Genomic DNA, 16,981 nt, shown 5'->3' on the forward strand with positions numbered 1-16,981 from the left:
CTAACTCTTCAGCGGTCACGTGTTGTTTCCTATGTTTCCTTTTTTTTTTTTAATTATGAAAATGTTTTTAAAGATTTTAATTTTTTATGTGTGCGACCCACTTCCTTCTAACTTTTTTTTTTTTTTGCTTTTTTTACTTTTTCCATTTAAAAAAATTAATATATATTTTTAAAATTATAAAAAATACAAATTTTAAAGATTCTTTTTTATGTGTGGGACCCACTTATAATAAATTTTATTTTTTATTTTTTACCTTTTTTTTAACTTTTTCTGTGTAAAAAATATTTATTAATATTTTTTAAATATTAAAGAATATATTTTTAAAGATTTTATTTTTTGTGTGTGTGACCCACTTATACCAAAATTATTTTGCTTTTTTTTTTACCCATTTTAACTCTTGCATTTTTTTTAAAAAAAATTTTAATAGATTTTCTTTAGATTTTTTTAAATTATAAAAAATACATATTTTTAAAAGATTTTTTTTATACGTGGAATCCAATTATACAAAATTTTCTATTTTTCTTTTCCTTTTCATTTTCTTAACTTTTTCCTTTTTAATAAATATATTCTAAGATTATAAAATATATATTTTTAAAAATTTTATTTTATATATAGGACCCACTTATATCAAACTTTTTTTTCTTTCTTTTTACTTTTTTTAACTTTTTCATTTTTTTAAAAAAATTAATAATATTTTTAAAATTTAAAATATATATTTTAAAGATTTTGTTTTTCATGAGTAGGACCTATATCATAATTTTTTTGCCTTTTCTTTTTCTTTTTTATTTTTTTAAATTTTTTTTGTTAAAAATATTTAATAAAAATTTTTTAGATTTTTTTTTTTGAGATTCACTTGATAATAATAGTATGTCACATGTTTAATTTTTTCTTTTTCATTTTTTTATATATTTAATTAATATTTTTTTCAATTTTAGTTTTAGTCCTACTTGATATTAAGAGTATGCACGTGTTAAGTCATTTGACTTCTTTTTTTTGTTTTTTATTTTTTTGCTATCAACTTTTTATTTTTTTTAATTTTTTAAAAATTATTTAATATTTTTTTAAAAATAATATTGAAATTTCTTTAATATGGGTTCATCTATTATATAAATTTAATTCATTTTAATTTTTTTTATATTCATTCAAAGTCTCAACATGTCATCTTTTTTTTCTTTTTTAACTTTTTATAGATTTTTTATTTTTTTTTTAGGTAAATTTTGTGATAAACATAATATAGGTACTCATGTAACACTCCAATTTGCTTTTTTTCTTTTGATTTTTTATCACAAATTTTGCAACAAAAGAATCTGATTTATATAAATGGTAAAATAATTTGTTATCGATGGATTCTTATTCAATTGGAATGTCTATGTAATACCCAAATGAACTTTTTTTTTTTTAATTTTTGTACTTTCATTTTTAAATTTTTTCTTTATCTATTTTTTAACATTTTAATAAAAAGTAATTTTGTAAGAAAAAAAAAATCTGTCCTTATGGAACCCAATTTGAGGTTTTTTACCTTTCTTTTTTTTGTATTTTTTAATAAGATAAATTTTACAATCCAAGATACAAATTAATAGATAAGTCAAAATAATTCGTATCTCACGAATTTCTATCAATCTCAATCCGATAAAAAAATAATTTTTAAAATCAAAATTTAATTGAGATGAATTGAACTTTTTAAAACAAAAAAAAATGAGATTTATTCGTAAGTGTGTTATGATACTTTATTCGGACTCATTTTGAAATGTATATAAAAATATAGTTTTTTATTATTTATTTAATTTTATACATGAATTATGTTAATAAAATAATTCTTTGTACTTTAATTTAAGATTTTTTTTTATTTTAAGTTCAATATTAGATGTCAATAGACACCCTCTATTTTTTTTATCTCTTTTTTAAAATTTTTTAGTTTCTTTTTAAATTTTTTTCCTTTACCTTTTTCTCACTTTTTACACTTTTTTTTTGTTTTTCATAAATTTTTAGATTAATTTTATGAAAAAAATGAGTCAATTAACATATTACGTTTCATTTTTGTTTTTTTTTTTTTAATTTGATAAATTTTACAACAAAAAATGATGAATACATATGGTAAAATAAAAAATTTTTACAATAATTAAATCAAATAATTCAAAATAAGATATAATAATATGACATAAAAATAATAAAAAATAAAATGAAATAGGTTTAAGTTTTAGTAAAATGCATATATGAATTTAACATAAATAAAAATATATTTTATATTTTATATTAATATAAATTATGATATAATTTTAATATAAAATATAATACAAATACATGAATTTTTATTTTTTATATTATATAAACACATAAATTATCAGATTTACCCTCGAGTACCTTTGAATATTATCTGTCTGAACTGAAGGCTGGAGCTTTGCTGTCGGTGGGCCAAGGCTCTCGTGCATAATACTTTCCCTCTACAGCTACAGCCAATGTGATTATATTTTTAATAGTTCTACCGGTTGCCGAAGTGTTTTAGTTTAGAAAATGATGGATGATGTTAATGATATATTAATATTTATAAATTATTTAAAATTAATTAAAATAAAATTTAAATTTAGTTCAATTCATAAAATTATGTTTAAATTCGAATAATTTATAAATTTAATTAAATTTTTATATTTTAATATATTTTAATTAATAAAATATCTTAAATTCGAGTATAAATAATTAAAATTTTATCGAATATTAAAATCAAATTTATTTTTATATACTAATCGAATTTAATTAAATAAATTTAAGTAATTTAATTTTTATCTCAAATTAAATTTAAATTAAAAATTTTTTTTAATCAAATTCAAATCAAATTTTAAATTTTACATTAAATTTAAAACCAAATTTAATACTATCGCAATTTACACTTAATCGATTATAACCTTAGCAATCGAAACAGTTTGCTAAATCTTGACAGGATTGTCAACTGTTTCTGGACAACCAGGACAAGCGAAACTTGAAGAAGACATCAAATCATAGCACAATTGATAAGTTTCAAACTTTGAAATGTAGTAGTATTAAGCATATAAGATGTTGCTTAAAAAACGTTAAATTTTCACTCATTTAGAATAAAAAAAATCAACAAAAATGCAATTAAAATGGGAAAAAAGTTGGAGCATTTAGCACTTGTTTACAGTAAACCCAAAATTGAATTTGATGATGGCATTGGAATGGGAGAATAGAATAGAATAGAACTTTAGAAGATGTTAGGATTTGACCTTGTCAATGATGCCATTGGTGGGTAGGAATGGGATGCAATGAATGAATTCCACATCACCACAAACAGTTGATATAAACCCGAGGGTTGGGCAAAGCCGTCCGGCTATCTTTTACTATTAGCCAAAAACTGCTAAAAAAGGAAAATTCCGCCCAAAATCCTACGCAGAACAGAACATGAAGCCCACGAGCAAAGCATTCATTCAACAACGTTGATCACTCAGGTTTTCGCGCTGGCCTCTCGTTATCGCTTCTTACTCTTTACAAGACACGCTGCACTTGAAAAAGGGTCTCTTCCCTTTTAGATCTCACTCTTGACATAAAAAGTTTTGCCTTTATTCATCTTTTAACAGGTACCCTTTTCTTTTTTCCCATCTCTTTGGCTCCCTGCAAACCCACAATTATGAATGTTCCTTCTTTCCCTTCAGCTTGATCCAACTCCACCTACATAGATACGTAATTGAGTCAAAGGTTTTATCCTTTTGTGTGTGTGTGTGTGTTTGATTGATTTATGGAGTAAATTTTTTAAAAAAAAATTTTCTCTATTTTTTGTTATGATTTTGTAGTGAAATAGAATTCCAATAATGATGGAGAGGGCAGAGTCATGCCAAAAGTTATATACCAGAATGCGGTTATGGGAATTCCCTGATGAGTATGTGATCGAGCCCACAGATGGCTCTTCTGCATCCTCTTTGTCAATTAGTCGTGTTGATGCCTCAATGAAGCTCATTGGTGGGTTTGCTTTATCTTGTTTCTCATTTGCTATGCCTCTTTATTCTATGTTGGTGTTTGGTTGGTAAAGTGCTGGCTGATTTACTTAACGAATATGTCTGTTCTCTAGATAACGTTCCAGAATGCAGCTCTGTCCGTGTTCCTAAGATTCAGACGATTTTTGGAGTAGTTGGAATGCTAAAGCTTGTTGCAGGTATGATTGTTTTCATCAAATTTCTGATTTTTTTATTATCCTCTATTTATTTGGTTAATTCAGACAGATAGTTGTATCTTCCGTTCATCGTGGTACTTCTTGAAGGCAGCCTCATAAAATGAAAAACTTTAACATGGAACCTAATTGAACAGTGAAACCGTAGTGCCTGGTTAGATAAATAAGGCATACGGATCTTCAAGATCAAAAGAGATGAAAATTAGTTTTCTTTTATATATATATATATATATTTTGATTATCTTTACATAATTGGCCTTGTGGTTTCTCCAATCATTTTGATGTGTTAAATTTTCATGTGTTTAGGGTCATATCTAATTGTTATAAGGGAGCGTGAATGTGTTGGATCTTATTTGGGACATCCTATCTTCAAAGTCATATCCTTGAAGGTTCTCCCCTGTGATCATTCTGTTAAAACTTCTACCGCAGAACAGGTACATTGGCTGTTTCTTCACTTTTTCTTCTAGCAAACATGTTTATAGATTGGTTAACACTAGAATTTTTTATGCCACCTTTGGCAGAAAAAGTTGGAGAATGAATTTTCTGGGCTGCTAAAAATTGCAGAGAGGACTTCTGGTCTCTATTTCTCTTATGACACCAATTTAACACTGAGGTGAACTGCACTCTCAAGTTAGGCCTTGTATATATGCATGCTAATAACAATTTTCTTTCTAAAAACAGGCATATGTCAACCAATAAAGGATTTTAGGTACACAACAACCTCTTTTTGAGCGACGCATTCTTGCCACAAACTTCCATCCTAAGCAGTTTACTTAAAGCCGCCACACTACCAAATCAGCCTTTTATATTTATATGCAAATTGCAAACTATAAGTCTATATTGGTGATCCTAGGAGGGGTAAATTGCCATTCCCTATAGACACACTAGCAAATGAGTTGACCTTAAAATGGTTGAATATACCTTTCTTCTGCAGATTTTAGACATGTAGGAAGCACATTCATAAGCAACATAATATGTAGTGAGGCAAAACAGGATGCTGGCCTTTTCAACATGTTAAAACTAATCATCAAGATTCTAATTTGTTAATGAAGGACAATAGCATATGATCAAACAGCTTGCAAACTTCCAATATCTATGCAATAGGCATAGGTTCTTTTGGAATTATTAGCAATTATATAATTTTTTTCAGTTTTCCCGTCTTTTTCTATATTTTCTTTAAATATTGTCTTTATGGTGAACGTAATCCTTTCACGATTTGTTACACCAGTGCTCAGCGATTGTATGAACTGGGAGATGAATCTAAATTACTTCCCCTTTGGAGACAGGTAAATTATTCATTTTTAAGTAATTAATACATATATTGCTCCCTTGTTTTTCTATTTTATGAGATTATTAGATGACCTGCCACTGGCTTCAAACAGCCTTGTCTTTAAGGTAGTCTTTATAAGTGCAGCGTTCAAGATTCATCAAAATTTCTGTTTGCCACTAAGTTACTAAGTAAAGAGGCTTTTCCTTATGTCACCAAATGTTTGCCACAGGCAGAACCCAGATTTCTTTGGAACAATTATATGTTGGAAGTACTTATAGACAACAAGGTGAGTCTTTTTCCTTAGTATCTTTCTAGTTTCATGCATCACTATTCCACCTTTTAAATTTATACTTGCTAACTACTTTTTTTTTTCTTTTTTTGGTCCTTTTGTTGCAGCTTGATCCATATTTGCTTCCAGTTGTCCAAGGGAGTATCCTTTATGAAACAATCAGTTTCAGCATTTGGTCACATGAGAAGTTCTTTTCCCATTTTTTAACTAATTAATTATTTCTGTTGGCTTCTCTGCCTTTCTATTTGAACCATCTCCTTAACTGCTAATAAGGTTTTCATAACTTCCAAGCAGCCATTGGAAAAGAAATTATTGATGTTACTCTGATTGCTAGGAGATGTACACGGAGAAATGGTACCCAAAGCTAGAAATGCCTCTTCAATGTTTGTTTTACTTGTTCTATTTAGATGTTAACTATTCTTTCTTAAGAAATAAGGTGGCCTGCTATTTTTTTTAAATTTCCTTTTAGGTCAGAGGGAAGGGTTTCAATTTTTGAATGATGTATAAGCAATGAAAATCTAGTAATATTACAGATTCTCCTTTCTATTACGACAACATATATTTGCAAGTTCTGTATCATGCTTTTATTGGTTAATTTCATCATTTGTATGAAACATTACCTGGCAGGATTCTCCCACACATTTTGAGCTTGGGGGGAAAAAGGAAATGGATTTACTAAATAGACAGATAAATATTTTTCAAAAGCAAGCAAATCTTCATAGTTCAAAACTTTTAGGGCCTTATATAGATAGTATATTCTCATTGATTACAATTTGCATCCTTTGAAAGGAACCCGCATGTGGAGAAGAGGAGCTGATCCCGATGGGTATGTTGCAAATTTTGTGGAAACAGAGCAAATTGTGCATATGAATGGTTTTACTTCATCATTTGTTCAGGTAGCAGTCATTACTGTTTTAGTCTTATGTATAAAATGCAATATATTATGAATTCTCGTCTCCTTTTTTGGTCATACATTTTTAAAGAAGTACCAAGTACAAATATATGGTCCTTAATGCTAAAGGAAAAGATTGCTATTAAAAGTTCAGATGTGTTCCTTGCTTATTTGCAGCCTTCAATATTTGGAAGGCACTGGGGGATTTGAATATTGTGATTACCGAAATAGTGAACATTTGACACTGCATGTAAAGGGGGATTGGTGGGGGAGGTTACATTAAACATGAACTCTCAATGCTGGAATTACCAACTCCATCAGGGACTTTAAAAGATCAGTATATGAAGTGCTTTAACAAAGTCAACTAACCTAAGAGACTGCAGTTATAAATCCTTGGAAGGCTTAAACAAGGATGTATGGAAATATTCAGCATCCATGTTATGAGGGCCATATTTGTCATTTTCCGAGTTAATGGTCAGATTGTTATAAATCCTTTTCCTTACTTTACCTCTTGCAGATTCGGGGGTCAATGCCGTTTCTTTGGGAGCAAATTGTTGATTTGACTTATAAACCTAAGTTTGAGATTGTAAAACCTGAAGAGGCTGTAAGTGTGTTCATTTATTGTCATTATTTCATTGTGCGCTTGAATTCATTCTACCATAACTGACTTTGCTGGTATACAACATATTATGCAGCCACGAGTGGCTGAGCGGCATTTTCTGGATCTAAGAAAAAAGTATGGATCTATACTAGCTGTTGATCTTGTCAACAAGGTGAGCATTGGTTTATTATTGGTGTGCAGTATGCAATTATACTTTATGACAGTAAACATTACTGAAGTCTCTTATGATATGCATTGAGAACACCTTTTGAAATCATACTTTGTCCATGCAAATGATTTGTTTACATTTGCATGGAATGTGAATGTGGATGAATATAGGGTTCTGTATTTCTGGATCTGAACAAGCATTCATTCTTTATTTCAAATGTTTGACCATGTGCGACTTTATCTCTTACCAGCATGGAGGTGAGGGACGCTTAAGTGAAAAGTTTGCAAGTGCAATGCAGCCCATAGTTAGTGACGATCTAAGGTACAGTTTTTGGTTATCTAAATCTTTCTTGTTTCTTTGTTTTGACTTTGGATGTGGTTATGTTTATTTAAAGACCCTGAATCTGGCAGGTATCTGCACTTCGATTTCCATCAGATCTGTGGACATGTTCATTTTGAGCGCCTTTCCTTTCTCTATGATCAAATTGCAGATTTTCTTGAGAAAAATGGGTATGCATTGATATTTGCACTTTTCTGTGATGAACGATTTGATAATTGTTCCTAGAGTACTTTTGCTTACATTGCTTTTGCTAGGGACAGGTTTTAAAGAACTGTTCCGTTAGTAGAAGTTTATAACAATGAAATATAGCCATTAATGTTGGGTTCTCTTTGTCTGAAACTGATAGGTACCTCTTGCTGAATGAAAAGGGTGAGAAAATGAAGGAGCAACTTGGAGTTGTAAGGACCAATTGTATTGATTGCTTAGACCGCACTAATGTTACACAGGTAAGTCAACCTGAATTGGAGACATTCTTCTCATCTTGGCTTTGTCTGTAGTGGCACAACATGTATGTAGCAGACATTTTCTTTTTGGGTAGCAAAATTGTGCTTACCTACCGTGACAATTTCAACTCCCGCGTTCTAACCTCAACAGATTACCTTTGATCACTGAATGCTGTTCCTTTTGTATGGTTGTTACTCCTAAGAGTAATACGAGATATTTCACAAGAGGTTTATTAAGTACTAGAATTAATTCCAACTACTATTATAAGTAGATGGCTGTTTTTGGCCTTTGAAAATGCTTCCTGTAACTAAATCAATGACTCTTTAAGTTTTGAATTTCATGCATTAGGGACTATCTTTTAGCATCGATGTTGCTTCTGTTGTTTAAGTTTGCAATGTAGATCTCTCCCTTTCTCTCTCTCAGAGACACAGATGCATACTTCTTTCTCAAGGAGAGGTGTTGTACACTTGCATGTGGTTTCCTGTAATTATTATCTGCCATATTGTTAGTTTTCTTCACTTAGTAACCATGGTAACTAATGTCCGCAGAGCATGATAGGTAGGAAAATGTTGGAACTTCAGCTTAGGAGGATTGGTGTCTTTGCTGCTGAAGAAACCATTAGCTCACATCCAAATCTTGATGAAAGCTTTAAAATATGTGAGTATTCTCACTTTCTTATTCTAATAATTTGCTTTCCGAAGATGTTCATTCTTAATTTATTGGTGCTCACTCTATTGTATATCAATTTGATAACCTAGCATGTGAATTAAAATTCTTTTAAATGTCTGCACATCTTCAGTGTGGGCTAATCATGGGGATGACATAAGCATACAATATTCTGGCACTGCTGCACTAAAAGGAGATTTTGTCAGGTATGTCTGTATCTCTATTTTACAAATTGAGTGTCAATTTGTATATCTAGCATATGTTATATTCTTAAGCTATTTTGATGCATCTTGGTATAAATAGTAGTGTAATCAATTTTGTCTGCTAAAATGTTGATTGCTATATCCATATGATTGCATAAGAATATTGTCATTAGTATTAAATTAGAATGGAAACTAATGTTATGCTCCACCATGAATTTGTTCTTTTTGGGTTGTAGGCTTGGTCAGCGAACGGTTCAAGGGATCCTTAAAGATGGATACAATGCCCTTGTACGCTATTATTTGAATAACTTTTCTGATGGAACGAAACAGGTACAAATGCTTTGTTTCTTTAATTAATACTTGCAATAATTGGAAAATAGGTTAATATTTCAAACTTTTGCGTTTACCATCACCATTTTATGGCTACATGAATGTTTGGGGTGGGATGAGGGCAGGTAAACCCAATGTTTTAGTTCTTTTCATACCCTAATTCTGGTACTGGAAAATCTTTTATATGCATAAGTGCCCATCAGTCTGTAATAATCTTTCTCATCAAACTTTTGTTTGAGCATTCTTACCATTAACATAGGTTTCACTATTAACTGGTAAACTATGCAGCAGGTCTTTTTTTATGTCCTGCCCTTTTTTTCTACAATATCTTGGTTATTTTACACCTTTGTGAAGAGATGACCTTCTCTTCTATGATAGTTTTCAATATAGATACTGACTTCCTCTAATTTATTGGTCACATGCATGAAGGATGCGATTGATCTCCTGCAAGGACATTATATTGTCTCTTTCAGCCGGGATATGACGCCTCCATCTCAAACAGGAGGCCTTGAGGCCATAGCCGTAAGTATAATTGAATAACATTTGACTTTCAAGATTTCATTGCTTCATCATGATGTTGCTGAAGCTCTATACTGTATGCTATTTCTTAATTTTGAAGCAATTGCTAACTTGTTTTTGTGGATTATATGTACAAGAAGCTTTTATGTCAGGCTAGGTTCCTCAACAGAAAATAACAGTTTATTATTCATTGGTTTATCCTTGTCCGACATGATTAATCAGCACTTTTGCTGCAGGTTTCTGCAGGTCTGAAACTTGCAGAGAGAAATAGCATTGCATTTGTACACAGTGCAAAACCTTCTGTTGAAACTTGATAAATGTAGATTTTACTGAAAAATTGTCATGCAGCTACATTAAGTTTATTGATATTATGGCTTTACTAGGTGAAGTTAAAACTCATAATTTAAATCATATGGCCTGATGATTCACAATGATACCATATTTGAAAGTATTTTTCCAAGAATATTTCAGTTAATCTTTACAATCCCAGTAGAAAAGTAGCGCTTTCTCGCTTTTGTTCCACCTATACTTAGTGTCTCATAGGTATACTGTATTGTTATTACTGTCACAAAGTTAATATATTACTCTTACCTTCTCCGTTGTCGTGTGCTATTGCTTTTTGATTTTGGTTGCTGGTGCCGATGAACACAGATGCAAAAAATGTTTGTTTGTGATTTTATTGCACATGATTCGTTATCTGTCTTCAATTACGTGTTTAAAACCTTAAGTTCATATTTCCTCTGTCTGCAGTCCTTTCCACTAGCTTTATGTTTGGTCTCGATAGGGTTGTTTTTCGCAACCATGTCACTGAGGCAAGGTGAGTTGACTTCTGCCTGATCTTATGATGAGGTATAGCTTCATTAGCATAACACAGTCCTTGAGATAAGCTTTGTCTTCATTCTCTGCAGCTCGATACGATCTTCGACACTTATTTTTTTCACTTTTATGGGCAAGCATAAGCGTTGGAATTGCAGCTGTCGTGAGGGCTAACGGCAGGATTTTCTGCAACAGGCCTCGTTTGCATAAACCTCGGTGTTGATATAACATTCTGAAGGCTATGGCAAAAACAATCTTAAAACAGTTTTCATCTTGCTGAAACAAGTTTTGTAGATCATTTATTGCTATTCATCTATTTTTCTCTTCAACATAAACTACTGCTAGTATTTTTTTCCCTTTGTTCTTTTATAAATGCTATTTCATCTTGTGCCTTGTTCAGTGGTTGCAACTAGAATCTCCTTTACTTTAAGTTGTTTAATTGAAATTATTTCAAAGCAATCTTCAAACGTAGAGTGATCTTAGCAACTGAAATGCTCCGAAGCCCATCAAAGCCAGAGGTGACGGAAGTTCCTTCTGCTATGCCTACGACTTTCGAAGATTGGCTGGCTGTAACAGTCGTGGGATCGTGGAACACAAATATGGTACCGAAAGGAGTGGTGACACACCATTTACAATTGTCTACCCGGTTTTATTTATGGTCTCATGGTGAAAGAGTGCGAAGTGAAGGGACTTGATTCCATGATGATGTTGGGGGTCAGTGGAGATGGCCTTCAATGGGAGCGCAAAGAATACAAGAGCAAGAACAGAGAGTTGTGCAGAGTAAAAAGCCAGGGAACATGTGAAAATGCTTCAAAAATAACAAATACTATTTCAGAGAACGCACAAACTCGGGTCTTCTCTGTACACTCTGACTGCGTCAATTAAGATGAAGATTGCTGCCATGCATGGATTTCCTCTTAGCATTAGCCAAAAAGTTTTAGTCACAACTGGCAAAGGACGCAGGTAGGTTGACCAAGAGTTGAGACGTGTCTAACTTTCTATTTCAGGTCACGCAGACAGCCACCGTGTTTGAAAAGGAGAAGTTTACGTGAAGCTTTATTGTCAAGCCATAGCCCATAAATGTGAGTATTGATTGGCTCATGATATAAAAAGCACATAGGCGCAGTCAAAGCGACCCAATATCTCTTTCAATTGTTTTATCTATTTTCATTTTCAAACCCACAGATTTTATTAGTCCAAGGAAACGATCAAGCCAACAAATAAAACAAAAATGGGCAGTCTGAAATCAAAAGTTTCTGTAAATGATATAAGTGAAGGAGAACTGCCTTGTCAAGGACAAAATCGGCCGAAGAGCTTGGCCATTGGCAAAATCGGTTTTCTTTATCGAAGAGATAATTGGCATTCTTAATGAAATGCACAAATTCATACTACTTAATAACATCATAATATCGTGTGCTCAAGTAGATCCTATATTGAGAAATTCCATCCAAAATTTGAATGCCAAGGCATGAGAATACAAATGATGAGATAAGAAGGCCAAAGTAACTACAGAACATGAAGTGCCCTCATGGTCGAAGGAGCAGTGCACTAGAAAAGACTATTTTCTTTAGTATCATAAATGCTTTAACTGCTTCTTTTTCTCCAAATAAGAGTGGGTTCGTTGGAAGTTTAATATCGCCCACGTCAACTGCCACAAACCAATCTCTGGCCACAATGCAGCAGGATAATACAATGGGCAGTAACTGGTTTGCCACAGTAGAAAATTGCTTAGGCGGGTCTCACCAGAGCTTCGAATTAGTATGTCAGGATCAGGTGCTACTGCCATATACATGTGCTTCTCAACATCTACCAGCTTTATTACAGGATGCTTCTCTCTCAAATTCTCACAACCTTCAACCTCCATACCAGAAAATTCGCCAGTTCTACTTGCCTTGGAGGTTGGAACTTCATCCCACCTAGAATCAAAACCGTTTTCCCTCTGAAATCCTCCGATCACCCCATTGCAACCTCTACTGGACTTTAATCCTTGAGACTCAGCTGATCTATCATCGCACAAATTTTGAATATCATGCACGATCATACAATTAGTCTTCTTAACCTCTTTTACGTCTTCTATCTCACCATTGTTAGTTTCACTCGAATTCCACAGTCGAATTTCGCTCCTTTTATCTTTACAGGATTCCTCGACAGCATGCACAATTTCATCGGACGAAGTATAGGCCACACAGACTAAAAGCACAGCCTGATTGTTGTTAGCAGTGACACTCATCACCTTTTCTGCCGCAGCCCTGACAGGCTCACTCAAGAGTTTCAGATTACCTATAAAATACACCCTGATACCATACTTATTCACAATGCTTTCTTCCATAAGCAAAGCCTCAATCTTCTCTAGCATTAGATCCATTAAGCTTTGAACCTCATCAGGCCGCCTCTTAAAATTTTCAATGCTGAAGGCATAGACGGTAACATACTTGATTCCTAATTCATAGCAGTAAAGTAGCACAGACATTAGAGCGAGATAGCCAGCCTTATGGCCATCCCCTTCTTCCAGATTCAGCTTCTTTGCATACCTTCGGTTTCCATCCATTATAAAAGCAAAGTGAGTGGGGATGGGACCCATAGATAGAACTCTAAATAAGCATCTCCTCAGAAAACTAGCCATGTCGCCAAACAGCCTATTCACACCATTGCCACTATATTTTCCCACTTTCTTTAGAACCGGAGTTACCATTTGGCAATTGAGTATTGACCTGCTCAATAGAGAAAATAAATTATTAGTACTATTTATAAATAAGCAATTTCAGTTTATATACATTTCTAATGCCAGAAAGAAAATAGGAAATTGACTTAAGCAAATGGTTTTAGTTCCAAGAATTGAAAACAAATGAAACAGTAAAAGTGGCGTGGCAGTACATGAAGGGAAAACACAGAGAATTCAGCAAAAATGGTTGGTTGCAGCAATCCTACAAACAACTATATAGCACATGAATAAGCCATAGTTTGATACTAATCCAAAGTTTGTTCCTTTTCTGGGAAACCAAAAAATATAGACTCAAATAAGCCTAAAGGATCTCCACCCAAATCAACCGTAAAAAGAAAGAAACAAAAAAGAAAAAACAAGGGAAAAGAAAAGTTTAATTCTTGCAGATGCGTGAACAAAAACTAAGCATTGAGATGAATAATTAGTAATTAAAAAAAAATGAGATGAATAAAAAAAAGCAATGATTACGATCAGAGAAACAATTGATTGCTGCAAAACAATGAAAAACAGAATTGGTTGCTGGAAATGAAGAACCAGAGAATTGAAACATTAAAAAGAAGAAGAAGAAGAAGAAGAAGAAGCCATAGATGTTGGAAAACAACGATCAAAAGTCAGTAAACAGAAAAAGAAAGAGTAAAAAAATATCAGTTTCTTACAAGAAACAGATTGCGAGAGAAAAAGGAGAGAAGCAAGAAAAGAGACAGTAACCAAAAGCAAAAGCAAAATGAATCACGTAAACTGACCAAGAAACCAGACAGATTAGATTAGATAGTCGGAGAGGACAAGACACAAATATAGAACAACGAAAAAGCCTACTAAACCACATAAATTTATTGATTCAAATTGGGATATTATCGTAAATAGCCCTTAAATTATTATATTTTTTTAATATGATATTTAAATTAAGTTTTTTTAAATTAATAGTTAAACTTTTTTTTTTTGTTTCAAGGGGCAAAGCCTTATTACAAGGGGTGGGGGAGGCTCGGTTCTAATCTGAGCTTTCATATCTTCCTAAATGCTTCTGAGGCCACTAGACCATGAAGTGGAAGACTATTAATAGTTAAACTTTATTTCTATGTAATAGTAGAACCCATAACCCAACACCATTAAAAAAATTGCTTACGTGGCATCTTAGCCAGATTAAAATATGAACAAGAAAATGCCATGTCATTTTTTACTTGGATTGACATATGTTGAATTACATTTTTTTTTATTGATGATTAAATGAAAAATAAATATATAGCAAAATGAAATAAAATCTAAAATCTCTAAATCTGAAATTTCAAAATCTTAAAGTCTATTACCTCTGATTTCCCTTGAAAATTTTTAGTTTGAAATTTATTTAACAAACAATAAAAAGGAAGATACGTGGTTAGACATATGTCCAAGAAAGTAAAAGTGACATGCAACTTTTTGTCTATTTGTCATATTTTAAATGGGTGAGATGCCATGTCAACAAATTTTTTAATGGAGTTGAATTGTGCATTACATTATTACACAAACATAAAATCTAGGTACTAAATTAAATATTTTTTTAATTTCGGTATCACATTATAAAATATAATAGTTTAAAGGTTATTTAGAGTATTATCCCATTTAAAAATTTTAACTAATGGCTAGTCAATTTAGTAGTACCATTTTTTTCACCCGCCACCAAGGTGAGAATGAAAGTAAAGGTGTTGGAAGAAGTTTTGATAAAAAAAAAAAAATCCTTAAAAAAAAAGTTAAATGGTAAAAGGTGCCTTTGAATTATAATTTAATAATAATTTAAGTCATTAATATTTTATTACAATTAATCAAATCTTTAATTTTTTATTTTTACTTAATTGATTTTCTAAATAGATGAAATCCATAGATGAATTATTTACTTAATCCATCTTGTTTCGTCGCTAAATCTAGATAAGTTTTTCTTGATGGGCTACAAAACCAAATCGAGACTCAACATTCAGTTTCTCTTTGCCTTCTCTTTTGCCCTATAGGAATTGTTACTGATTTTGTTACCAAAGTACCTGCAAGAAGAGCTGGAAATAACAGACATAGAATTCATTGAGATTTACCTGATGCAATAACATTAACAATTAATCAGTCTATTTGAACGAATTGTGTTATTCTCAATTCGAATAGAATATTATTGAAAACATCAATTTCTTTACTGCAAGCGAACTTTTTGATTCTCTATATTTATCAAAGCTATTCATTAATGCTTACCTTTCCTTGTTGATATGATTGTCACAATGAAATTCATAAAAGTCAGCACAATTTTGAACAATTTATAAAAACTATGGTTGACAAATATATTTGCTTTTCTAAGAATTTGTTAATTTATCCCAATGAAAGAAATAATGTTCTTGATTTGGTTTTTACATCAAATGAATCAACTTAAAAAGAGCCTCTATATAATTTCTTTATCTGAAAAAGTCATAAATTTAGCATGTTGCATGCACTACTTAAAGAGTAAATATCAAGCATGATAGGAATCAGGGCATGCTCCGATCTCACTTTATCAAGAATCAGCATATCCTGATACCATTTATAGTAAGAAGAATCTAAAGTGTGAAATCATCTTTCTTTGTATACGTGAACAATACCGTATACATAACTAGTGATTGATTCTTGCCCGTCCAAATTTACCTTCAAAGAAATATTAAACAGCAACAGAGAATATAGAAAACACCAACAATATACATGGTTTGACATTATGCCTACATCCATGGGCATAAAAAAATAATAATAATAATCATTAGCAAGGAATGGAGATTACCATGGCTATATTAGCCTCTGTGGAAACTGAATGTATATTGAAAAACTGCTTATCTACAATTATACAAGAATCTTAGGTTTATATACAACTAACTAGGGGTTAAACTAGGAAACTAAATCTTCCTTAATTCTAGGGATACAAATACTTAATTCTAGAGATACAAATATAAATATACAGATTACATGATTACAACCAACTGTAAATAAGCGTTTTCCCACACTCCCCCTCAAGCTGGTGAATAGGTGTTTTCCATTCTCAGCTTGAAAATAATTTCTTGAAATGTTGCACTGCTGAGACCTTTAGTCAACACATCTACAAGTTGACCCTTGGTTGATACATAAGGTATACAAATCAACCCACTGTCTAGTTTCTCCTTTATGAAATGTCGGTCCACTTCAATGTGTTTTGTTCTGTCATGTTACACAGGATTGTGTGCAATGCTTATTGCAGACTTGTTATCACAGTAGAGTCTCATTGATCAATCCCACTTGATCTTCAAGTCTTCTAGGATAATCTTTAACTATAATAGTTCACAAATTCTTTGAGCCATTGCTCTGAACTCTACTTCAGCACTTGATCTTGCCATCACATTCTGTTTTTTACTCTTCCAAGTCACAAGATTACCACCTCAGAAAGTGCAGTAGCCTGAGGTAGATCTTCTATCAGTTACTGAACCTACATAATCAGCATCTGTATATGCTTCTAGAACTAACCCCTAATCTCTTTTGAATAAGATACCTCTCTCAGGATTGGCCTTCAAATAGTGCAATATACAGTAGACAGCCT

At 31.9% G+C, this 16,981-nt stretch overlaps 2 protein-coding genes across 6 annotated transcripts; one reads left to right on the top strand and one right to left on the bottom strand.

Moving 5' to 3' along the window:
• Positions 1–3,338: 3,338 nt before the first annotated feature.
• Positions 3,339–11,121, top strand: ATSAC1B (Phosphoinositide phosphatase family protein). Of its 3 annotated transcripts, XM_022883616.2 has the most exons (22): positions 3,339–3,458; positions 3,588–3,705; positions 3,801–3,966; positions 4,076–4,159; positions 4,481–4,608; positions 4,696–4,787; positions 5,403–5,460; positions 5,674–5,730; positions 5,841–5,874; positions 6,007–6,087; positions 6,523–6,629; positions 7,143–7,229; positions 7,321–7,398; positions 7,646–7,716; positions 7,806–7,904; positions 8,081–8,180; positions 8,727–8,835; positions 8,978–9,050; positions 9,284–9,377; positions 9,807–9,899; positions 10,647–10,713; positions 10,805–11,121. In XM_022883616.2, exons 3-22 carry the CDS (start codon positions 3,819–3,821, stop codon positions 10,933–10,935), a joined length of 1,791 nt encoding a protein of 596 aa, XP_022739351.2. In that variant the 5' UTR covers positions 3,339–3,458; positions 3,588–3,705; positions 3,801–3,818; the 3' UTR covers positions 10,936–11,121. The 3 variants fall into 3 exon arrangements, with proteins under 3 accessions (XP_022739351.2, XP_022739346.2, XP_022739350.2); XM_022883611.2 differs by lacking the exon at positions 3,588–3,705 and having other exon boundaries at positions 3,339–3,587; XM_022883615.2 differs by lacking the exon at positions 3,588–3,705.
• A 1,000-nt stretch (positions 11,122–12,121) lies between these two features.
• Positions 12,122–14,270, bottom strand: LOC111291708 (dehydrodolichyl diphosphate synthase 6-like). Of its 3 annotated transcripts, none has more exons than XM_022883618.2 (2): positions 14,178–14,270; positions 12,122–13,423 (listed from the first exon to the last, which is right to left on the bottom strand). In XM_022883618.2, the coding sequence occupies exons 1-2, from the start codon at positions 14,258–14,260 to the stop codon at positions 12,286–12,288; spliced, it is 1,221 nt and encodes a 406-aa protein (XP_022739353.2). In that variant the 5' UTR covers positions 14,261–14,270; the 3' UTR covers positions 12,122–12,285. The 3 variants fall into 3 exon arrangements, with proteins under 3 accessions (XP_022739353.2, XP_022739356.2, XP_022739354.2); XM_022883621.2 differs by lacking the exon at positions 14,178–14,270 and adding an exon at positions 14,091–14,119; XM_022883619.2 differs by lacking the exon at positions 14,178–14,270 and adding an exon at positions 13,587–14,102.
• Between the last annotated feature and the right edge of the window lie 2,711 nt (positions 14,271–16,981).

The sequence above is a fragment of the Durio zibethinus genome, chromosome 10 (assembly GCF_047325235.1).
Source record: "Durio zibethinus cultivar Kanyao isolate XHJ-2024 chromosome 10, ASM4732523v1, whole genome shotgun sequence".
In the NCBI taxonomy this organism is placed as follows: Eukaryota; Viridiplantae; Streptophyta; class Magnoliopsida; order Malvales; family Malvaceae; genus Durio; species Durio zibethinus.

Bases quoted from the DNA above. Each gene is read 5' to 3' on its own strand.
- ATSAC1B (XM_022883611.2), top strand. From the start codon at position 3,819: ATGATGGAGAGGGCAGAGTCATGCCAAAAGTTATATACCAGAATGCGG. The intron at 8,836-8,977 runs GTGAGTATTCTC...GCACATCTTCAG, and splicing joins TGATGAAAGCTTTAAAATAT to TGTGGGCTAATCATGGGGAT. The intron at 9,051-9,283 runs GTATGTCTGTAT...TTTGGGTTGTAG, and splicing joins CTAAAAGGAGATTTTGTCAG to GCTTGGTCAGCGAACGGTTC.
- LOC111291708 (XM_022883618.2), bottom strand. From the start codon at position 14,260: ATGTGGTTTAGTAGGCTTTTTCGTTGTTCTATATTTGTGTCTTGTCCT. The intron at 13,424-14,177 runs GTCAGTTTACGT...TCTATTGAGCAG, and splicing joins CTAATCTGTCTGGTTTCTTG to GTCAATACTCAATTGCCAAA.